Raw genomic sequence first — 23,259 nt, forward strand, 5'->3', positions numbered from 1 at the left:
CGTGATTGCTATCTGTGAAACTGTAACAAAGCTCTCATAAGAGAGCTTAAGGGAGCCAGAATGAAACAATTAATTCCATTGTGTCTCCTGGAGTTGTTTGACCAGTTTGGGCTGGATTGAGAGAGGAGTGCAGTGACCATAAAGAACCTCAATGACAGGAGTTTGGCTGATTTCGATTTTTTATTTTTGATTCCTTGTTAGTTGCTTAAGAGCGGTCTGAAGATATCCAACCTGTTGACATGATGGACTTTCAATGCAAAAAGTCAATTACATTAGACCCCCAGGTTACAACATTAATCTGTCCATAGGTGGGGATTGCCAAGTGAAATAGCGATATAGTGGGGGATAGAAACCTAAATTGGTTTAGATAGATAGATACATACAGGACTGTCTCTGAAAATTAGAATATTGTGATAAAGTTCTTTATTTTCTGTAATGCAATTAAAAAAACAAAAATGTCATACATTCTGGATTCATTACACATCAACTGAACTATTTCAAGCCTTTTATTATTTGAATATTGCTGATTTAGGCTTACAGCTGAAAAAAACTCAAAAATCCTATCTCAAAATATTAGAATACTTCCTCAGACCAAGTAAAAAAATAATTTTATAACAGCAAAACTAAATCAAACATTTGAAAATGTCCATTGATGCACTCAGTACTTGGTTGGGAATCCTTTTGCACGGATTACTGCATCAATCCGGCGTGGCATGGAGGCAATCAGCCTGTAGCATTGCTGAGGTGTAATTGATGCCCAGGTTGCTTCGATAGCGGCCTTCAGCTCATTTGCATTTGTAGGTCTGGTGTCTTTCATCTTCTTCTTAACTATACCCCACAAATTCTCGATGGGGTTCAGGTCAGGGGAATTAGCAGGCCAATCAAGGACAGTGATGCCATGGTCAGTGCACCAGTTACTGGTGGTTTTGGCACTGTGGGCAGGTGCCAGATCATGCTGGAAAATGAAATCCTCATCTCCATAGAGCTTTTCAGCAGATGGAAGCATGTAGTGCTCTAAAATCTCTTGGTACACAGTTGCATTTACTCTGGACTTGATGAAACACAGTGGACCAACACCAGCAGCTGACATGGCTCCCCAAACCATTGCTGACTGTGGGAACTTCACACTGGATTTCAAGCAACTTGGATTTTGCTCCTCTCCAGCCTTTCTCCAGACTCTGGCGCCTTGACTTCCAAATTAAATGCAAAACTTGCTTTCGTCTGAAAAGAGGACTTTGGACCACTCTGCAACTGTCCAGTGCTTCTTCTCCATAGCCCAAGTCAGACGCTTCTTCCGTTGTCTTGAGTTCAGAAGTGGCTTGACCATGGGAATACGGCTATTGTAGCCCATTTCCCGGACACGTCTGTGAACTGTGGCTTTTGATACCTGGACTCCAGCTTCAGCCCACTGTCTTTGAAGCTCCCCCAAATTCTGGAAGCGGCTCTTCTTCACAATTTTGTTAAGGCTGCGGTCATCTCTCTTGGTTGTGCAGCGTTTCCGGCCACATTTTTCCCTTCCAACAGACTTTTTGTGGATATGCTTTGAAACTGCACTCTGTGAACAGCCTGCTCTTTGAGAAATTTCTTTTTGTGTCTTACCCTCCTAATGGAGGGTATCAATGATGGTCCTCTGGACAGCAGTCAGATCAGCAGTCTTCCCCATACTTGTGATTTAGTTTACTGAACCAAGCTGAGTGTTTTTAAGGCTCAGGAAACCCTCGCAAGGTGTTTCGAGTTAATTAGATGATTCAGGTGATTAGTTGAATAGCCTACTTGTATAGTTTTTCATGATATTCTAATATTTTGAGATAGGATTTTTGAGTTTTCTTAAGCTGTAAGCCAAATTCAGCAATATTAAAATAATAAAAGGCTTGAAATAGTTCAGTTGATGTGTAATGAATCCAGAATGTATGACATTTTTGTTTTTTTTAATTGCATTACAGAAAATAAAGAACTTTATTACAATATTCTAATTTTCTGAGACAGTCCTGTACTTCATTCATCCCCGTAGGGAAATTCACACTTCCAACAGTCTACCCTGTTTATGCATTCCTGTCCCCTATTACTCCAGAAAAACACATAAAATATGTAATGTAATATACTTGTCTATGACTAAATTACATTATAAATAGATATACAAGTAAAGGAAACATTTATATTTTTTGGTGACTGGACTTGAGCTGGTTTTACTCCCCTCTTTTAGTTATAATCCCGATCTTGATTTGGCTAATGCCAGGCAATTTAGAGATCTTAGCAATTAGTGTGCTTTTTTGTTTTTCTTGATAATCGCAAGCTTAATTTACATGATGCTATGACACAGAACAAGAGCAGACCCTTACTTTATGACGATGACAAATAGACATCTTATAAACAAAGCTTGTCATAGGCACGAACATCGCACAGTTTGAATTTTGTAAGTTTTTGGGAAACGCAAAGCTATTTGTCTTTGATGTACTGTAGTATAGTGGGGAAAATGCCGTAAAGAGGAGCAAAAAGCATTTTATTCCATGCTGTAGTTCAAAAGTAGTAAGGTGCAGTTTGGTCACCTCAAGTTCCCGCATTTTGTGGTTTTCGATGGCACGGAAGAACGCAGCGCCATGTAGTAAGCAAATAATACACACTTTTCCTTTTAACTTTAAAATGCAGGCAGTGGCCCCCGAGCCATAAGATTGAGACCCTTGCTGTAAAGTGAAAACATCACACAGTGGGGACGCTTACTCCTGGGAGTATACTGTTTTTTAAATGTTGGGTTTTCAAAAAGTGCTTCAATATAGGTTAAGTGCTTAAAAATGCTTCAAATGTTTGGCGTGTTTTCCATCGAGTCTGCCTGAAAACGAAGCTGACACTGCTCTCTGATGGCTTGGCTTTGCCATTTATTTTCTTCCTTCGTGATTAACGGAAGCCAGCATTAGTTTGTATGTCATTGTCCTATGTAGTGTCAGCGGCCCCCTACGAGTTGTGCCCAAGAGGACAGGTGCATGCTGCACCTAAACGGGGCGCTGTGAAATGTGTGTTAGTGCAAAGATTACGTATGAATTATGGGCATTTATTATGGGCCACACAAAAAATGAAGGTAGTATTTTCCAGTTGTAAATTGTAATGGAATAAACTACCTGCAACTGAAAACGTAAAGTACATATTACTTCCATTTTCACCCAACTCCTTTATCAGAGATTTGTCTCAGAAACAAATATTTTTGTGATTTACTCAAGATCTTAAAATCGGCTGTCTATCAATGTACGCACAGGATTATAAATCCCATAGGTACAATGCAAATGTATTTGTGGCTCTACAAAATACATGGTTCAAACTGAATTATTTATTTTAATGATACTGGAAAAATGTGTTTTTTTTCTTTTCTAGAAAGTCTTTGAAAATTTTTAATTGGGCCATGAAAAAAGTTTACAAACTCCTATTTTGTTTCCCAAATATTCTCTGATCCCCTGTACTGTTCCAAATGGGCTTGTTGAATCTTAGTTGATCACTATTTCAGAAGCACAAAAATCTGATCTTGACTCTCTGATTTGTTGACCCACAGATTCAGTTCGCAGACCAGAAACAGGAATTCAACAAGCGGCCCTCCAAGATCGGCCGTCGCTCTTTGTCACGTTCCATTTCTCAGTCGTCCACAGACAGCTACAGCCCGGGTAGGCCAATGTCACGAGTCCTTCAAAAATCCTCTGATGCATCTAATTTGTAATTCTTTATCCAAGAAACCCTAATTTTCATGTTGGCTTCTGTAAGCTTACCAATTATTTTGAAGAGCAGCTTTTTAGTAGTTTTGAAGCACAGTGCTCATGATTTGGCTCTATCTTGTCTTTGTGAACATTGGCCATAAGCTTGGGCGCAATCTGGACTGCCGGTCAGGCTTTCACACTGATTGAGAATTTTCAGGAGGAAAAAAACTAATAGAAAATCTGAATCACACCCGGAACTCTAGAAGTTACTTGTGAAACAGTTGCAGGCACCAGTTAAACGTGACGTTGTGCTTAAAAGTTCCTTGTGCTCTCTGAACTGACTGTAATGCGGTATCTGTTAATTGACAAATGTGTTTGACTAGGTAGGCAAAAAACACATTTTTATACTTTACAGTTTGCTGACATCTGCGCTTTCAGTTCCTGATTTCACTGCAACATTTTTTAACTTTAAGGCCTCATGTTTTTGTCCAGAGGACACTTTTTTAACACAATGGAATGCAGCCAATAATTTGATTGGAAAGTATATTCAGTATTTCGATTCTGTAAAAACACACTATAATCCCCTTAAGGCGTCAATCCTATTGAGAGTATCCAATGATTGGTAACATTTTCTGTTTCTCATGCATGTTTATACATTTGCATTAGATGATTACTTGTGCCAATACTCATATTCCCTCATCTTGAGTACTTTCATGCTGCAAAGCACTGTGGGACTGGTAGAAAAAGACAGTGATACATGCTCCGGAACGTTTCCATTTTATTTTCTGCCCCCACGTTGAAAATGCTACAGTCCATATGCAGTGGATGTGACTGTTTTATCCATCTGTAGTGTAAGTCTACGCTTTTGGCTAGCCACTTACAAGCACATAATGTAAACCTGAGAAGCAGCAATGGAGCCCAGTTTTGGAGCACAGAAGAAACGAGCGTGGTACTATGTTGTATTTTAATAAAAACATATTTTTATTTAATGTCAAAAGTTGGATGCAGAAACGGCATCTATTTAAATAATGATGTGGCTCTCGCTTCACTCTTGTAATTTGAATTCTCGCAAGCGCCACATGGACAGAGTTATTGGTTGGGTTCAACAGTTCATTCAGATTACTCCAGAAACCCAATGTTCTTTTTCCAATTGGTGTATTGCCTGCATGTAAACAATGTCAATAAGGGATGACCTCATTTACGGTATAGCTATAAAATTCCTTTTTAATGACTTTTTGGCCTAACTGAAAATATTTATTGTATACATTTTTTCTCAGCAACCTTTACAACCAATTTAACATTGTTGCATTAGAGTCCAAAGATCCTGTCACGTCATAAAATCATCTCCATCTTTCTTGGCCCAGCACATAGTGTTCTTTTTGCTTGAGCAGTTTTACTGTGCTGCTTCAGACACGGCCAACTTTTCTTGGCCCGAGTTGGAATCAAATGAAATACTTGCAAGTTTGTGGCTTTGCGATGTATGTTCCTCGACAAATGGCTTGTCTTTATGAGTCGGTCTTGCACATGTCGCACAATGTCATACTCTGACACGTGCTGCTTTCTATACTCATAGTTGTGAATATCCTGTACCATGCAGAGAGTTGTGCAATGTTTCGTTAATTCCCATGGAAATAAAAATTGCTGGTAAATGATAAGGTCAAAGTTATCTTGATACCATTTTTACCTTGTCCTTTTTCTCAACCTACTATAGTAGGGGTGGTCAAACTACAGACGGCAGGCCACAAATAGCCTGACACTATTTTTAATTCTGCCCGCCCGCCAGAAATGTAAAATTATTACAAATATGCTTTTTTTTTTGGAAAGTATGTTTTTCTGTAGTTGCCAATCTTTTTCATCATGTATTCGTTTTCTTAAAGGGTAGTGCAAAATACACTTCTGCATTTTAAGTTGCTTATTAGGTATTTTCAAATTTGGTGCATCTTTTGATGTGTTCTCTAAAAAGTTGAAAGTAAAATATTTTCTTGATTACGTATGGGTGAGCAATGTCCAACTGAGTTCAAAGGGTCCTAATTTTGTCCCCCGAAGCGCATAACTACTTTTAGCAAAGCTGTTCCGGCCGTGGAACACATTAAATGGTAAATGGTCTGCATTTATATAGCGCTTTTCAAGTCAATGAAGTTGCAGGTGGGAGGGGAGTAAGTTTAGGCTCATCCCTGTGTTTTTTTATCTTTGTATTTGTTACCGTAGCATGTAAATTGTGAAAGTAAGTAGAGGCCATGTTAATGTGTCCAAACACCGACCCAAAATCCCAAGAAAGATGAAAACGAAAGAGTTTATTAGAGCGCATCTAAGAAATGCACGTACTTGCACGTGCATCACAAACCACCTGACTACGGCTGCCATCATGACTGTAAGCCAGAAGAGTGTGAAGGAGTTAAAGTTCCATAACCTTTCCAGCGCCTTTAAAAAGGGCCGTGAAGCATTGCTTTGTTTTAATTCTGAGTGTTTTAAAAATAATTTGATAAAATGTCTTATTGATAAACAACTTGTTGTTCTGATTCTGAAAAAAGTTATATCCATTGTTTTGCTTTTTTGCAAGAATGGAATGTATACCATGAAAGAACTGCAAAATGCAAAAGAATAAAAAATGCCCCTAAAATGGCTATATGTCTTTTGGGTCGGAAATGTCAGAATGTATATTGATTGATTAAAGCTTGTCAGAAAAACTGGATAGGTTTTTGTTTTCTCGTGTTATGCTGAGGTATCGGATTGACACAACACAAAAATGAAATCAATAGCTTTTTTCCACCTAGCCCAGCCATGCTGTCAAATTCATGAACTCCAAGCGGCCCACGACTTGTAACGTTTGTCCAACCCTACACTATACCCTTTTAAATGTTCATTTTCATTTTTTCGTTTTTACCAGCGGCGTCTTACACGGATAGCTCTGACGATGAGACGTCTCCTCGGGACAAACAGCAGAAGAACTCGAAAGGCAACAGTGATTTCTGCATTCAAAACATCAAGCAGGCTGACTTTGGACAGAGAATGATGGAGATAGCTGCGGAAGGTTTGTGATTTTTTTTTTTTTAACTCAACAGAGGCAGTTTTTTAGTACTGTAATTCCTCATTCATCGTGGTTAATGGGGCCCAGAAAATCTGCGCCCCTACTCCAAAAAATTGTCAATGAGGGATAATGGTTCGCGGTTGCATAGACGCTACTCATTTTAGGTAGAAGATAGATAGATAGATGGATAGATACTTTATTCATCCCCGAAGGGAAATTCACATTTCCAGCAGCATCCCTGAGCTGAGAACAATACAATAATAAAGCAAAAAGAATACAATATACAAATACCCAGTGTGACGTGCAAATGCCCACTGTAGATAGATAGATAGATAGATAGATAGATAGATACTTTGTTCATCCCCGAAGGGAAATTCACATTTCCAGCAGCATCCCTGAGCTGAGAACAATCGAGAACAAAACAATCGAAAATAACACGGCTGTAGCGTGTTATATAGAATAACTAAATAATGCTACACAGAATACATATTGCAATAAGATTCGGTAATATGCAATGTAGGTGGTGTGGTTTACTGTGGGCTTTTACTCTGCCGGGTAGAGTTAAAGAGCCTCATGGCATGGGGAAGAAAAGATCTCTTCAGTCTGTCCGTAGTACAAGACAGTGACAGCAGTCTGTCGCTGAAACTGCTCTTCTGTCTGGAGATAATGCTGTGTAGTGGATGCAATGGATTGTCCATGATTGACCGCAGCTTTTCCAGTGCCCGTCTCTCAGCTACTGTTGTTAGGCTGTCCAGCTCTTTGCCCACAACAGAGCTCGCTTTCCTAGCCAGTTTATTGAGACGAGAGGCATCCTTCTTGACGCTGCTTCCCCAACACGCTGCCGCATAGAAGAGGGCGCTTGCCACTACTGTCTCATAGAATATTTTCAGGAGCTTTTTGCAGATTTTGAAGGAGGCCAGCCTTCTGAGGAAGTAAAGTCGGCTTTGCCCTTTCCTAAATAGAGCTTCTGTGTTGGCAGTCCAGTCCAGTTTGTTGTCAAGCTGCACACCCAGGTATTTGTAGGTCTGGACAAATTCTACACATTCTCCTTTGATGGTTACAGGAACCAGGTGAGTTCTGGTTCTCCTGAAGTCCACCAACATCTCCCTGGTCTTGGTGGTGTTCAGGTGCAGGTGGTTTGCGTCGCTCCATCGGTCCTGAATCAATTTCCTGTACTCCTCCTCCTGCCCATTTCTGATACATCCCACGATCGCAGTGTCGTCGGCAAACTTTTGCACATGGCAGGACTCAGAGTTGTACTTAAAGTCCGATGTACATAGAGTGAATAGGAACGGAGAGAGCACGGTCCCCTGCGGAGATCCTGTGCTGCTAACCACAGTGTCCGATGTACAGCCCCCCTGTTTCACATACTGGGGTCTGCCTGTCAGGTAGTCAGTAATCCATTCTACAAGGTGTGAGCTAACTCCCATCTCTGTCAGTTTCCTACTCAGTAGCAGAGGTTGTATGGTATTGAAGGCACTGGAGAAGTCCAGAAATGTAATCCTCACAGCCCCCTTCGCCCTATCCAGGTGAGAGAGGGATCGGTGTAACATGTATACTATAGCATCCTCCACTCCCACCTTCTCCTGGTAAGCAAATTGCAGTGGGTCAATGGCGTGACGGACCTGTAGCCTCAGGTGGTGCAGCAGCAACCGCTCCATGGTTTTCATCACATGTGATGTCAGGGCGACCGGCCTGAAGTCGTTGAGTTCCTCAGGTCTTGATTTCTTTGGGACTGGGATGATGCAAGATGTTTTCCACAGCTGAGGGACCCTCCCCTGTTCAAGGCTCAGGTTGAAGATGCGCTGTAGAGGGTCTCCCAGCTCAGACGCACAGGCTTTCAGCAGTCGGGTGGATACTCCTTCTGGACCAGCTGCCTTGCTGGTTCGCAGCCTTCTCAGCTCTCCACACACCTGGGCTGCAGTTATTTTTAGTGGGGGGATGTCTTCAATGCTAGTGTCCAGAGGGGGAAGGGGAAGGACAGCTGCAGTACTCAGGGGTGAGGATGAGGCGGAGTGGTCAAACCTGTTGAAAAAGTTGTTCAACTGGTTGACTCGCCCCACATCTATATCCACAGCCACACCCTGCTTGGTGCTGCAGCCAGTAATTGTTTTCATCCCTTCCCACACCTCCTTCATGTTGTTGTTCTGCAGCTTTTTCTCCAACTTCCTCCTGTACTGCTCCTTCCCTTTCCGGAGCTGGACTTTGAGCTCCTTCTGTACTCGTTTTAGCTCCTGCTGATCACCATTTTTAAAGGCCCTCTTCTTTTGGTTCAGAAGGCACTTGATGTCGCTCGTGATCCAGGGCTTGTTGTTGGCATAGCAGCGTACAGTCTTTATAGGAACAACATTGTCCATGCAGAATTTAATGTAGTCAGTAGTGCAGTTTGCCATCTCCTTAATGTCCCCACTGCTGGACCCTAGCAGGACATCCCAGTCCGTACGTCCAAAGCAGTCTCTCAGAGCCTGCTCTGCCTCGGTGAACCATTTTCTAAAAGAGCGTGTGGTTGTTGGTAGCCTCCTCACTTTTGGTTTGTACTGTGGTTTAAGCAGAATGAGGTTGTGGTCTCCTTTTCCAAGGGCAGGCAGTGGTTTTGCACTGTATGCATTTTTGATATTTGCATACAGAAGGTCAATAATAATAATAATAATTTCCTTGTATTGTCATTCTGTGTAACAATGTACACAGAACGAAATGTCGATTGCACCTGACCCGTTGTAGCGAGCCGATGCAGCCGCAGCCAACAGAGGGCGCCGCCGACCACTTTTTAAGTCTTAGGAATGACTCGGCCGGGGCGCGAACCCGAACCTCCCAGTCTCAAAGCGGGCGCCTTACCATCTAGGCTACTGAGCAATAGTCCTATTTCCCCTGGTCTTGCAGTCCACATACTGGACAAAAGAGGGCAGTGTCTTATAGACCTAAGATTTATGGCCCGAACCCGAACCCGAACCCGAACCCGAGGCAATTTCGGGCCGGGTCGGGCCTGAAATGTCAGTCATACGGTCGGGTTGGGTCGGGTTCGGTCCTGCTTTTTTTTTTTTTTTTTTTTTTTTTTTTTAAATTAATTAATAATTATAAATATATGTTCATTAAAAATATATACTTAAACTATGTATGGATACTAGACCAAGGAATACTTGTTATAAAATAAATAATTTGGATAAAACGGAGAAGGAGCTGTAATTGCTTTTAACGGAGCCAGAGCATGCTCTGTGCACGTGACGTGACGTGAATGCTGTCCTCTTAATAATCTTCCCCTCCGCAAATTCGCGTGATTTTGGCCTGGTATCCCCGATATGGAGTCGGACCAACAAGAAGTTAAGGATAAACTCAAGAGAGGAGAACTGACGAGGAAAACGCACTCTGGTAAGAGTTTTAAAGCGTATTATATAGAATACGATCGCTTTTGTCGAAAGCGTACATTGACGTTGGTGACATTTTCATCCGCGTTAAAAAACGCAATTTGTAGAATACGATCGCGCTTTATTGTTTAAATAAACGCGTTATATAGACTAGGATCTCCCAATTGATATAATTAGCTCGCTTTATTGTTTTAATAAGCGTCTTATATAGAATACGATCGCTTTTGTCGGAAGCGTACATTGACGTTGGTGACATTTTCATCCGCGTTAAAAAACGCAATTTGCAGAATAAAATCACGCTTTATTGTTTAAATAAACGCGTTATATAGACTAGGATCTCCCAATTATTATAATTAGCTCGCTTTATTGTTTTAATAAGCGTTTTATATAGAATACGATCGGGGGGGGGGGGGGGGGGATTTGCATAGGAGTCGGAAAAGGGCACAACACGTCAACACCCCCTCAAAGAAAGTGCTGCGCTAAAATCTTAAGGACGTACTACTACTGCTGCTGTGGATTATGGCCCAATGATCAAGTCGTCAAAATGACGGACGCCCTTAAATGTTTTCGCTACCTCAAAAAAAAAAAACCCGTCAATGACAGATTGTCGCTTAATGTAACATCTGCAGTGCAGACACAGAAATATAAAAGATGTAAATGTTTATACAGTTTTATTTAACTTAGGCCTAGATGTTGTAACAAAAGGCAGAGTTTAATTTGTTATCATAAATCACCCCTCCTTATAAATAAAATATGTAATTTCGGGCCCCTTTCGGGCCGGGCCAGCAAATCCAGTTAATTAGTCGGGCTCGGTCCGGGTCGGGTTTAATACCCCTCGGGCCTGCGTCGGGCTCGGGTGCTTTTTTTTGGCCCGATCCTACCTCTAGTGTCTTATCAAGAGTCGCGTGGTTGAAGTCCCCAGAGATTAACGACGCAGCCTCCGGGTGTTGTGTTTGTAGTTTTGCCACCGCGGAGTGGATGACGTCACACGCTACTTCCGCATCAGCGCGCGGTGGGATGTAAACAATGACAGCAATGGCGTGTCCGAACTCTCTGGGCATGTAATAGGGACGCAGACTTACGGCCAAAAGTTCGACATCACGGCAGCAGATAGAAAGCTTTGTTTTTACATGCCCGGGGTTACACCACCTCGTGTTCACGTAGATAGCCAGTCCCCCTCCTTTGCGCTTCCCACTGACTTTTGTCCCTCTGTCAGCCCGAACAACGCAGAAGCCGGTTAGCACGATGTTAGCGTCCGGGATGCTAGACGTGAGCCACGTTTCCGTAAAGCAAAGCAAGCTGCACTCCCTGCATGCTTTGCTGTCTTTCACAAGCACAGCCTGTTCGTCGATCTTATTTGGTAGGGAGTTGACATTCCCCATGATTATGGACGGTACCGTGGGCTTAAATCGCCGCTAGCCGCTTAGCCTTTACCTTGGCACCGGCTCTGCAACCCCGGTAGGGTCGCCTCACCTCGTTAGGTAAAAGGGGGACCGCGCCGGCTCGAGAATTCTTCAGGTCGAGGAGTAGATTTCTTGAATATACGTATTTTTGCGCGTTAAAACCCATATCCATAGGATAGAAAGTAATCCAAAGTGCTACAAGTGTTGCAAGGCACTGAAAAAGTAAGCAAAAAAACAATAAATCACAAAAGTAACGAAAATAACACGGGAGCTGCTGGAGTGGCTGCCATTCGTGACGGCGCCGGAAGTGTAAATGTGTAAAAGTGTAAACAAGGGGATAAGAGTGTTGTGACACATGGCACAAAGTTTGCTTATTCAGCCCATGCTCTCCACAATAGGTAACTGAGGATAATAGATTGCGGCCAAAACAGCGCGGTTAAGTTCAGACGGGCCATAATGATAAGCTGGAGTGGCCCAGACTGGAAAAAATGGGCTCAGCCTGCTCTCAGTAATAGTCGACTACGGATAATGGATCACGGCCACAACTGCATTTCATCTTGGGCGGGATAGAATGGCACGCCTCCTAACAAAAGTGCCTTTTGCTGGCCCCCGCTCGCTGCATTATAAGAATGGAGCTAATGAATCGTGGCTGCACAAGTGCAGTTCATTTTAGGTGGAAATTTAGTAATGGCAAAAAAAGAGCTGCCAGGCCCAACAAAAGTGCACTTTGCTGGTCCCTTTTTTGCAGCAATATGCAATCAATGATAATGGATTGCATAATGTTTCAACATGCGATGCACTGAGGCCGTTAAGCGCAACATAGAGAAAGATTAATTTTTTTCCATAAGGAAGTTAAACAACTTAGTTCTTTAGAGCTGATTTGGAAAAAAGGAAGACTTAACACTCTTTGAACTCCAGCATCTCCTTCATCTTGATGACCCGATCAGCTTAGCGAAGAAGTATTTAAGAGATCAAATGATCATAAAATAAATTCCTTTCTGCCACACTGATTCTATCCACTCAGCCATTTGACCTGAGCTTTTTTTTTTACCCCGCCCTTCAGAGATGCCAGCCCTCATGGCGCTGAGGAAGCGAGCCCAGGGAGAGAAACCCCTCGCTGGTGCCAAGGTGGTGGGCTGCACACACATCACTGGCCAAAGTGCTGTGAGTTAACATAAAAAGACACAAAAATAAAAGAGCAAACCAGTCTTTGTCGAAATGAAGCTCAAAAGCCAACTTTTTTCATCTTTTTATCCTAGTGAGTATCCATGTGTCATTTGGGGAGTCATTTGCCTTTCAGGTGCTGATGGAGACTCTGTCTGCGTTGGGTGCTCAGTGCAGGTGGGCGGCCTGTAACATTTACACTACCCAAAATGAAGTGGCAGCTGCGCTGGCAGAAGGAGGTGAGAAAATCCCTTGCCCTTGCTCCCCCTGGTTCCTCCACTGGACACTCTATTCTTTCTTTATACAGTATTCTTCTGTGTCCAGGTTTCAACGTGTTCGCGTGGAAGGGTGAGTCCGAGGACGACTTCTGGTGGTGCATCGATCGCTGTGTCAATGTGGAAGGCTGGCAGCCCAATATGGTAACTCATTCTCATTCGAGGAGATTACACCCCCGGGGTATGACATGAGTCCGTTCTGAGTTCGGCATCGCATGGTGAAATTGACGTATAGCAGGGATTAGGAACCTATGGTAATTAGGTACTGCTTTCCGAACCCTCGGTGCCTTGGGGTACAATTTTAAAATAACGAAATACTATTCTGTTTTATTGATGTTGTAATCTGCGTCCATAAGATTATAAATAACTACACTTGTGGGAAAAATTAAATTAAATTTGCTTTTGGTTTGACTTGACTTACGCTGGTACAGTAGAGTAGTGGGTGGATGCAGAGGGGGAGGAGACAGCAAGTTCAAAGTCGGGGTGCAACTAATGATTATTTTAAGAATCATTTAATCAATGAATCTGATTAAAAACACATTTCATTTCCTCTGTATTCAAATATGGAAATGTTGTGGACAAATGAGAAAAAAAGTGCACAATAGAGAATATTCTACAATATTAAACAGTACAAAAAAATTTAACAAAATACATACAAATAAAAGGCCTTTTGGTTGTTTTAAGGGACATGAATTTTTGCAATAAGAGATCATTGCAAATCTGAAAACCCAGAGACACGCATCAACATTAACATTCCAAGTGTTTGTCAAATAACAAAAATACATACAAATCAATGGTATGCACCTGAAAATGTATAATATAGTCCAATGAAATGAGTATTTTTGTTGTTTAAAGGGACAAAAGCTTTTGGAAAAAGAAATAAATGCTAATGTGAAAACTCAGTGACCACTATCACCGTTGTTCACTAACGCACTCACTCACCCTTCCTTAAGAACTTTGCATTACATTGCAAAATAATGTGCGTATGTCATAGAGCAGGGGTCGGGAACCTATGGCTCGCGAGCCATATATGGCTCTTTCTATGAGTATCTGTGGCTCAGAGACAAATTTGATTGCATGCAAAATTTCTCCATCTTGTTCAAAACTTGATTTGTCTATCTTATTCAGGAACACGCAGAGCCAAACCAATACTAAATATCATGGCATTACTTCGCAGTATATACAGGGCACGTTTTTCACTACAATTTACAGTCAAGGTGTCACACAAAAAGGGGGGGGGGAAACTCGTTTTGGCTGTACAATGCTAAAGAATCCTTTATATAAAAGTTCACTATATAATCTGTGTTCAGTGTTCAGATACCTTATGATGAATCCACAGAACTGTAAATACGCCAAAACACCGGAAGAGAACTTAGTCATTTGATTGGGTGAGTGGGAGGGATGGGTGGAGCTATGCAAAAAGTGCAAGCACTCCCTCCCATCTCTCGCCCTACGCCGTCTGCGCCAAAAGTGAGCTCATCAGGCTCCCTATTTGCAGAATGTTGTGACTTTTTTTCACAATAACTGCTTGCATCTGGTTTTGAAACCAATATGTATGAAAAAAAGGGTTAAAAGGAGTTTAACCGATCTTGAGTAATTGCAAGAAAGAGACAAGTCTAAAGTGGTATGTTTGTTGATTTTGGGACAGGGGCTCTGGCATTATTCTCTTTTCATAATTTTTATCAAATCATCAAAAATAAATGTGCTGAAGACTAAGCTTTTGTCTGGGGCGCGGGTTTAGCAATTTAGTAAATTTGTCTCATAATATATGGTGTGGCTCTTTCCCAAAATAAAATTAATATTTTTTGCTTTTATGGCTCTTTGAGTCAAAAAGGTTTCCGACCCCTGTCATAGAGGATCATGTTTAGGATGCTCTCAGTGATGACAGCTGCTTGCTGTGGTGTGCATGATGTCTTTCTCATCATGAAGCTTGTCATTGTTTGTTGTTTTCTATTCAGACAAAAACGTATATTATGTGTATTATTATGTCACAATTTACAAAGACACAATAATCACTCAGACTTTGCCAGGAAAGTAAAACTTGATGCTTAATCTTAAACTCATTAACACCATTGTGTGAAAGTTGAACTTTTTTGTAAAGCACAATTAAACACTGCTTGGGCTTACTCCCTTTGGGCACATGTTTATAATAATATTGTTCAGCTGATTTTTTTTTCGTGTGTTTGGTACAAATAATTTGCCGTTCCTTTTGTCAATCAGTGTTTGGTACTGTGTTTTTTTTTGCTGTGCCCCCAAAAAATATTTTTTTCATTTATCTGAAATAAAAAGTATCTCGCTTACGCACACACAGTCACTATTAGGCTAACAAGTAATTGCTAGCACATCATGCGAGCAACCAGAGACTGACATTACTACGCATCCTCACATAATCACCCGGACTTTGCCAGAAAATCAAAATTTGATGTTTAATCTTCCCACCACTATGTTGAAGGTGATCATTTTTATATAAAGCACAATTAAACACTACTTAAGATGTTTTTAACCAAAATAAAAAGTATCTCTCACACACACACACACACACACACACACGTGCAGTCATCAGCTAAAAAGCAAGCTCTAACATCTGCTAGCTACCAGAGACAAAGGTTTCGATTCCACTCTTAAAACGTAAATAAAACAAATAATGTTTTGGTTTTGATGCATCCTCACCAACATGGTGCTCCTGTGCCATTACACTTTTTTTTTCTTTGTGAAGTGTGGAGTGCTCCAGTCGAACAGTTTTCTCCGCATCCGTCATGTTTCACAAGTTGAATTTACCGTTGCCTTTGAAGGTAGCCTTAGTTGGCACTCCACCTCGCTCTGTTAGGCTCGCCGACTCGCGCTGCGTGTGACGTGCTGAGTGACGCAAGCATCGAGCAACACAACGAATCGATAAAGACATTCGTTGCCAACAGTATTAATCATTTATTTTAATCAATTTATTGTTGCAGCTCTAGTTCAAACTAAAACTGATTTGAAAATTCCTTCTAGCGATGATTGTCATGCTTGGTTTAGAAGATCTCCATGCTTTAATCGTTTCCTTATTTTTATTGATTGTCCTTTATGTCAATTGGATAAGTCTCAACACACCAAGGGTAACAATGTTCGTTTACATGGTTAGGAAGTTTTTGCTTCTCCCTTGAGCATCTCTGCAAGCCTTGCGTCACGTAGGAAATAAATACTCTATTGCTGTACCGAATTGCTAATTCTTAACAAAGCACACAAGATTCTGAACTGAAGAAGACCGAGAGTTAGGCATGGTGGGAAGGTGGTTCATCCTACAGCATATTTGTATTTTCATGACGCCGTTTTGCAGACTAATAGCAGACAACCATTTCATAAGGCATCAACCATAGGGCATCTACATAAGCACAAACAGTGCGAAGTTTATGTTTTTTGTTCTGGGGCACACAGAATGTTGAGGTTGTACAGTGGGGAAAATGCCAAAGAGAGGGAAAAAAACATCACATTCCACTTCACTGTAGATAGACAGATATGGACCAAAAATACACGATGGATATTGCGATCATTCAATTCCCACTACGCCCCCCCAACTAACATGAAACAAAAACATGTAAATAAACCAATTCACCATAGCGAGTGAGAGGACAAAAAGATCGTGCAAGAAAGCGCACAAGGGTGCTTGTGGATTTTTGTATAATGAGATATCAAACTGCTTTTGATTAATTTCTTATTTATATAGATTTAAAAACACTATTCTATTTTTCACAGTAAAAGTTTACAAAAATAACATGGTTGGCACCAATTAAACCCTGGGAACCCACCAGAGTTTTTATATGGTATGTGAAACACTTAGAGTGATAACGTTGCAAGGTGGGGATGTCGTATCCCTGGGTCGGCCACATCTTATATACATGCTCTCTTTATATCCAAATGTCGATATTTCTTTAATCCATGGTCTTTGTTGACATCAGATCTTAGACGACGGCGGCGACTTGACCCACTGGATCTACAAAAAGTACCCCAACATGTTTAAAAAGATCAAGGGGATAGTGGAGGAAAGCGTCACGGGTGTGCACAGGTACGACCAAGTTGTTGAACTCGTGGGAGAAAAACAAATCGACACTTAGTTTGTGGGGACACACTTCCCTCTAGTTGTCAACATATGTATTACAATGTATGCAGTTATGTAATGGCAGCATTGCGGTAGAGTGCAATTTTTTTAAAGGGGTTTGATTGTACTGCGCTGTTTTAATTTAATAATTGCACTGTTTCGGTAGGCTTTACCAGCTGTCCAAAGCCGGGAAGTTGTGTGTCCCTGCCATGAATGTCAACGACTGTGTGACTAAGCAGAAGTTTGACAACCTCTACTACTGCAGGGAATCTGTCCTTGACGGGTACGTGAAACGGAGAACATTTTAAGTTCAACTTTCAATGAGCTGAATGCAACTGTGGCTTGTTCGCAGCTTGAAGAAGGCAACTGATCTCATGTTTGGAGGCAAACAAGTGGTGGTTTGCGGGTATGGAGAGGTGAGCTTAACTCTTAGATGTGGTCCTCTCATTCGTGAGCTTAACTCTTAGATGTGGTCCTCTCATTCGATTGATACAAGCTGAGTGAATGTTTGATATTTGACAGGTGGGCAAAGGCTGCTGCGCCGCCCTCAAAGCAATGTGCGCCATCGTTTACGTCACAGAGATCGATCCCATCTGTGCTCTGCAGGCTTGGTAGCTTTTAGTTGCTTCTCAAAATTCTCACTAGACACAATTTAGTCTCAGATTGTTTATTTTCTAATGACAGCATGGACGGCTTCAGGCTGGTGAAGCTCAATGAAGTCATCAGACAAGTGGACATTGTCATCACTTGCACGGGTATGTTCACCTCTCCAGTATTACGCACCTGCTCCTTCCTTAATTGTAATTCAGATAAAAATATAAAACAATAACATAATTTCCACAGTTATCCTGTTTTTGCCTCTCCCTGTAGAATCGGCGCAAATCTTAAGACTTATGGTGAATACAACAATATCAAAAAGAAAGTATTGCATCGCTTTAGGAAGCACACCAGAATCTATTAAGGAACAGAAATTGTGGAAGGTAACTTAGTCAATAGCATACCAGTATTTTGATGATGCCATGACGCAAATCAATAGCAGACCATTCTTTTTTATGATGTCGACCAATAGTGGCCAGGCACTTTAGAGACATCACTAAGTTTGCATTTTTATTAAGTTTTGGGCGGGTGAAATATATTTGTGTTGATGGATTACAATGGCTGCCCTACTTACGGACGAGATGATTGTTCGTAAGTTGAATTTGTTCGTAAGTTGCTTCAGTGCTATAAAAGTATGTTTAAGGCTTGTATAAGTAATGTGTATTGTTTTGTCTTACAACATACACATTTCATAAAAAAAAATGCTCTATAAAGATAAATAAAGTTGATTTTAACTTATTCTTGGAAGATGAGCTTCAACACTTAGGCGACTTCCTCCTCCGTGGTAAAAAGTGGCCCAAAAAAAGCGATCCAACCAATTTCTCATCAAGCTTCCATATTCCACTTTCATTTCAAATAATACAGCTCGCCTCTTTACAGTTTACACTAACCATATTGAATGGATGCACGAGATATAAAACAATAAAAACGTCAAAGTTTTCAGAGCGCTGGAGATACAGTATAGAATGTTAACACACGAACTAGGATGCTGGTGTGGATGCTGAGTGACCTCTCACAGAGCCACACGCCGGCAGCAGCGGAAAGAAGCATGACAGTAATGTCCTATACTCAGAAGAAGGCGCACACAATACAAATTCTAACTTACAGCAATGTCCGGATATTTTTCGACATCTCAAAAAAAACCGTCCGTATCTACCGTTTTTTGTAAGTGGAATGGTCTGTATAGTAAGGAAAATGCTGCAAAGAGGAGCTGGAAAACACCTTATTCCACAAAATAAAGTGAAAATAAAATCTAAGGCAGGGATGTTGTATCTCGGGTCTGTTGTACAACCATTTTTAAAAATTTTTATTATTTGAAAAAAAAAAAAATAATATATATATATATATATAAATATATATATATATATATATATATATATATATATATATATATATATGGTTTTTTTTTTTCATAAGGCAGGTTCTTCTGTGCATCTAAGTAATGTTTTTATCTAAAGGTGGGTTGCGTAGTTTGAGATGTCCTTAAAAAGTTGTTAGATTTTTTAAAGTATGTGTTAACAATGCTCAACTGAGTTCAATAAGTCTTTATACATTTTTTCCCCCACAGCACTTATCTGCTTTAATCTTACTCTTGGTCTCTGTGTTCTGGCCACGGAGTGCATTACGCTGGAGGAAAGAAGGCAGGGGAGATAGGGTGAGGAGAGTGATTCCACGCACGTGCTCTCTGTTTTCTTATATTCTGGGATGAAAATGGTAAAAGTAAGGAAAGGACTCTTCCAAATACATTTCAAATACCAACCCCCAAAAAGATGTAAAAAATAGTTTATTCCAGTGCGTCTAAGGAAGTCACCGTACTTGCACACGTAACAAAAGGTCATGACAGAGGCTGCAATGATGATTCCAGCCAGAAGATGGTGTCAGCAAGCAAAATATGTTGAAGTTACTGTACATACACCCCCTTAAACAACTTTTTTTACGTCTTGTACTTGTCAAACTGCAAGGTTATAGACGCACAGATAGAGAAGTTGAGAGATTTTTGAGCTAATCAGAATGCAATACACAATGCACGGGTGCAAATTAGTGAAGAAGCAAGACCGTGAAAAGTGGACCACGTTAAAGCGAGGGTTCAGTGTTTACTGGATAAAGGATGAGAATTATTTGCGTCTTACTCATTTTTTTAACCAAGCTGTGAAAATGTTTTGTACGCAGCCATCAGTGGCACTGAATGAGCAAATAGCAAGTGTGGCTACTATGCAATGAAGCGCATCATTTGTGGAAGTAGTCATTACAATAAAGAGTCTTTAAAGTCACTAAGCGTGTAGACTGAATAATTTATACTCTACTTATTATTGCCATACAACAATATATCACCACTGCTCACTGATGGCATTCTTAATGAATTATCCATTATGTATAATTTATTCATTCCCGGCTTACATTTAGCAAACCTGCGTATTTGCCAAGAATGTAATGTTATCATCTTAGACATACATGTATTTACTTTCCATTGTATTGTTGATGACTGATAAAACACTTAAGAAATGCTGATTAATAGAAATAAAAGTAGTTCGGGACAATATCATAGCCTAGTGCTGGGGTTGCCAACCATTTTAAAGCTGAAAGTTCCATTGTCGTTTCCGAATAGCACAATTTCATATATGGTAGATTTCTAAAATGGCAACTATTTTGTTACTATGTTATCATTTTATTACCACGTAATAATGCTTATTAGGTTTAATTTAGGCTCAGTCAACCACTAAAACATCATGCCAGTTAGTTTTCTAGAATATCACATTGACCCATCACTGGTGAGCTGTTTTCAGCTGTTGGGAATCACTGTCATGTGAAGTAAATTACCTTACGATTATAAGGTGCACATAAAAGGATTCTAATTTTCTTCAAAACGTGTGTTTTTTTGTTAGTTTTTTTTTAAACTTTTTATTACTCACACAATTTGACAGAGGGTTGGGTCACCCATCATACAGCAACACAAACAAAAAATATACTCAATTGACATGCCCATAAAAAAAGAAACAACTACAAAAAATGTTAATAAAAGAAATAAAATAGATGGTGAGGTGTTTAGACATCAAGTAAAAATTGTGTGATAAGCTTTTCTCGAATTGATCAGTTGAAGTCTTTCAGTGTTTTTTTTCTCCATAATGTACCATTTACTTTAATTTGTCTCTCCATTGTTTTATGTCAGGAAGTTGTGGTTTTAGCCAGGAAACTGATCATTTATTTTGCTACCAGAAGCATAACCCTTAGTACATATTTATGTTGACCAGTCAATAATTCTTCTGGCAGAATTCCTAATACATAGGTCACTGGGTCCAACCACATCTCCCAACCAATAATTAATTTTATCTCTGTCTGAATACTTCTCCAGAAATTTAATATCACAGGGCAATTCCAGAAAATATGAGTGAAATCTCAGACCCTCCCGCAGTTACGCCAACATAAATTGGATGTTTTTTATATTTTAAAGTAATAGAAGGTGTATATAAGTATCGCATTTTTACTTTCCATTTAAACTCCCTCCATGTCAGACTGCTGGTTATTTTGGTTCCCTCTTTCAAAGTTTTCTCCTATTTTTCGTCTTTTATCACTACATTAGCTACATTAGCATAAGCTGCGCAATCGCGCACTGCCCGCACATTCTCAGCGCACAAGAAAATCTAGCCAGCCCACAAAAATGAGGGCTCAAAATTGCTAATTAAGAAGCAAATTAAGTCAAAGTTACAGTGCATGAAGGTAAAGATACATGGGTTCCCCTGACGTTGTGTTTTAAATGCGGTATTTTGAAGTCAAGGTCGAAGTAGAACGAAGTTGAGTAATGTCAGGAGAGTTTTTCAAGAACCGGCTTCTTCGGCTCAGCTCACTGAAAGGAACCGGCTCTTTCGGGTCCTAAACAGCTCTTCAGGTTGTTTTTGCTTCTTTAATCCCAACATGACCAAATATTATGTAAAATTATGCACAAAATAACTTAAAGGAAGGGGGGAATAGATCAAAAAAGAAAAAAATACCAAAATGAAAAAGTAGTGAAAAGCTGAGAAAAAAAGAAACAAAAGGAAGAGAAAAAAAGAAGGAAAAATTTAGAAAAAAGCCAGAAAAAAAAGAAACAAAGGAAAAAAGTAAATAGAGAACAAAAAGAAAAAAGTAACAGCTAGGAAAAAATAAACACAATGAGATTTTTTTTAAAGGAATTTAAAAAAAAAAGTAGAAAAAACAGGGAAAAAGAAGAAAAAGTTTGTGTTGCATTCAAAAAATTTCCAATTATATCAGGTGAATCTTGTTGCCAACATTGTACTTCTACTAAAAATGTGATTAAGTACAGTTCTGTATCTTGCAACCGACTAAATAAGCCCCCAAAAATATTAGTATTATGCGACAAAATATATCAGGGAAAAAAAGAAATGGATATCTTGTGAAAGAATTGTAAAAACAAACGACGTTTGTAGGCCGTACAACCGTTGCAATAGTACATGAGTCAATTCATTCAAAAGAGAAAAATAATTTTGCATGGCCGGACACCCAGCAAAATGTACGTGATGTCAAGTTTTGGACATGTTTGATAATGATTTAGTTGCCACACTTGGGATTGCTGTTGCTCACTGTTGTTTCAAGCGTTGCTCACCGACTTTGTGTGAACGCTCAGACCCGTGGAAAATTAGAGGGAACATTGCTCCTTACATATTTTCCCGCATTCATCATGTTTCTGGAGGTAATGCCTTAGTTGCCAATTTTTGTAAAAATAATTTCTAGGTAGGTCAAATTTTTGTTGAAGTTGTATTGATGACCATGTTTTAATAGTTCCCTTAATCCATTCATTCTGGAGTTTTAACTTCTTCAACATCACTACTGATATGAATGGTAACGATTCCACCGGCACAATTGGACAAGACCGCTGCTCCATGTCCACCCATACTGTATCTTTGTCTCTAGTCATCCACAGAATAAGAGCTTCACTTTGAGCTGCCCAATAATAATATCTAATATTGGGTAGGTCCAGGCTCCCTTTTTCTTTGGAAGCTAAAAGGGTTTTGTATTTAATTTAAGGTTTCTTATTTTGCCAAAGGAATTTTTATATCAATTTATTTAACACTTTAAATATGGATGAAACAATGCCACACGTAACTGCATTTCTTAGTATGGTGCGCCTCATGGTCATCTCCCTTAAGGTTCTTTGAGTTATTTAAAGAGTAATTACTCACTAAATCTGTCAGTATTAAATGTAATGTTGCTCAAGAGAATGGAAACGTCTTTTTTCCCGAAATGACAGTGACGATATGTAGAGCAAATAAATACTTGACAAGACTTCCACAGAATGTTGTCAAAGCGCTATTCGGCTTCCCCATCCGTATCTCACAGCTATTTATGTCAGAGTAATTAACTGCGATGTGCTGAGAAGTCTTTCATTTAACATTTAAGTCTAATTAATACGCGTAGGTCTCAGGTGACCGCCTCTGATTTTCTGTTTGGCCGCACGCTGACAGGCAACAAGAACGTGGTGATGCGAGAGAACCTGGACCGCATGAAGAACGGCTGCATCGTCTGCAACATGGGACACTCCAACACCGAGATTGACGTGGTTGGTTACCCTCTCTTCCCCCTCTTAATTTTTATGAACTAATATTGAGAAAAATGGCATTAACCATGTCATAACAGTAATCCACTCGAAAGCCTCTTGTGTTTTGAGCCGAGGGAGTCATGACCGA

The 23,259-nt window shown here is 40.2% G+C and overlaps 1 protein-coding gene across 1 annotated transcript in view; it reads left to right on the forward strand.

Annotated features, from left to right (window-relative positions):
• ahcyl2b (adenosylhomocysteinase like 2b) overlaps window positions 1-23,259 on the forward strand; it is a 65,428-nt gene that overhangs the window by 30,592 nt on the left and 11,577 nt on the right. The window contains exons 2-12 of the mRNA XM_088346710.1: window positions 3,539-3,647; window positions 6,565-6,708; window positions 12,534-12,634; window positions 12,771-12,873; window positions 12,959-13,053; window positions 16,845-16,951; window positions 17,151-17,267; window positions 17,337-17,400; window positions 17,507-17,595; window positions 17,669-17,739; window positions 23,038-23,132. Of these exons, the coding sequence (XP_088202836.1) occupies window positions 3,539-3,647; window positions 6,565-6,708; window positions 12,534-12,634; window positions 12,771-12,873; window positions 12,959-13,053; window positions 16,845-16,951; window positions 17,151-17,267; window positions 17,337-17,400; window positions 17,507-17,595; window positions 17,669-17,739; window positions 23,038-23,132 (1,095 nt within the window). The remainder of the gene's footprint in view (window positions 1-3,538; window positions 3,648-6,564; window positions 6,709-12,533; window positions 12,635-12,770; window positions 12,874-12,958; window positions 13,054-16,844; window positions 16,952-17,150; window positions 17,268-17,336; window positions 17,401-17,506; window positions 17,596-17,668; window positions 17,740-23,037; window positions 23,133-23,259) is intronic.

This window comes from Urocampus carinirostris, chromosome 11, assembly GCF_059441175.1.
Source record: "Urocampus carinirostris isolate Australia breed hairy pipefish chromosome 11, RoL_Ucar_1.0, whole genome shotgun sequence".
NCBI lineage: Eukaryota > Metazoa > Chordata > Actinopteri > Syngnathiformes > Syngnathidae > Urocampus > Urocampus carinirostris.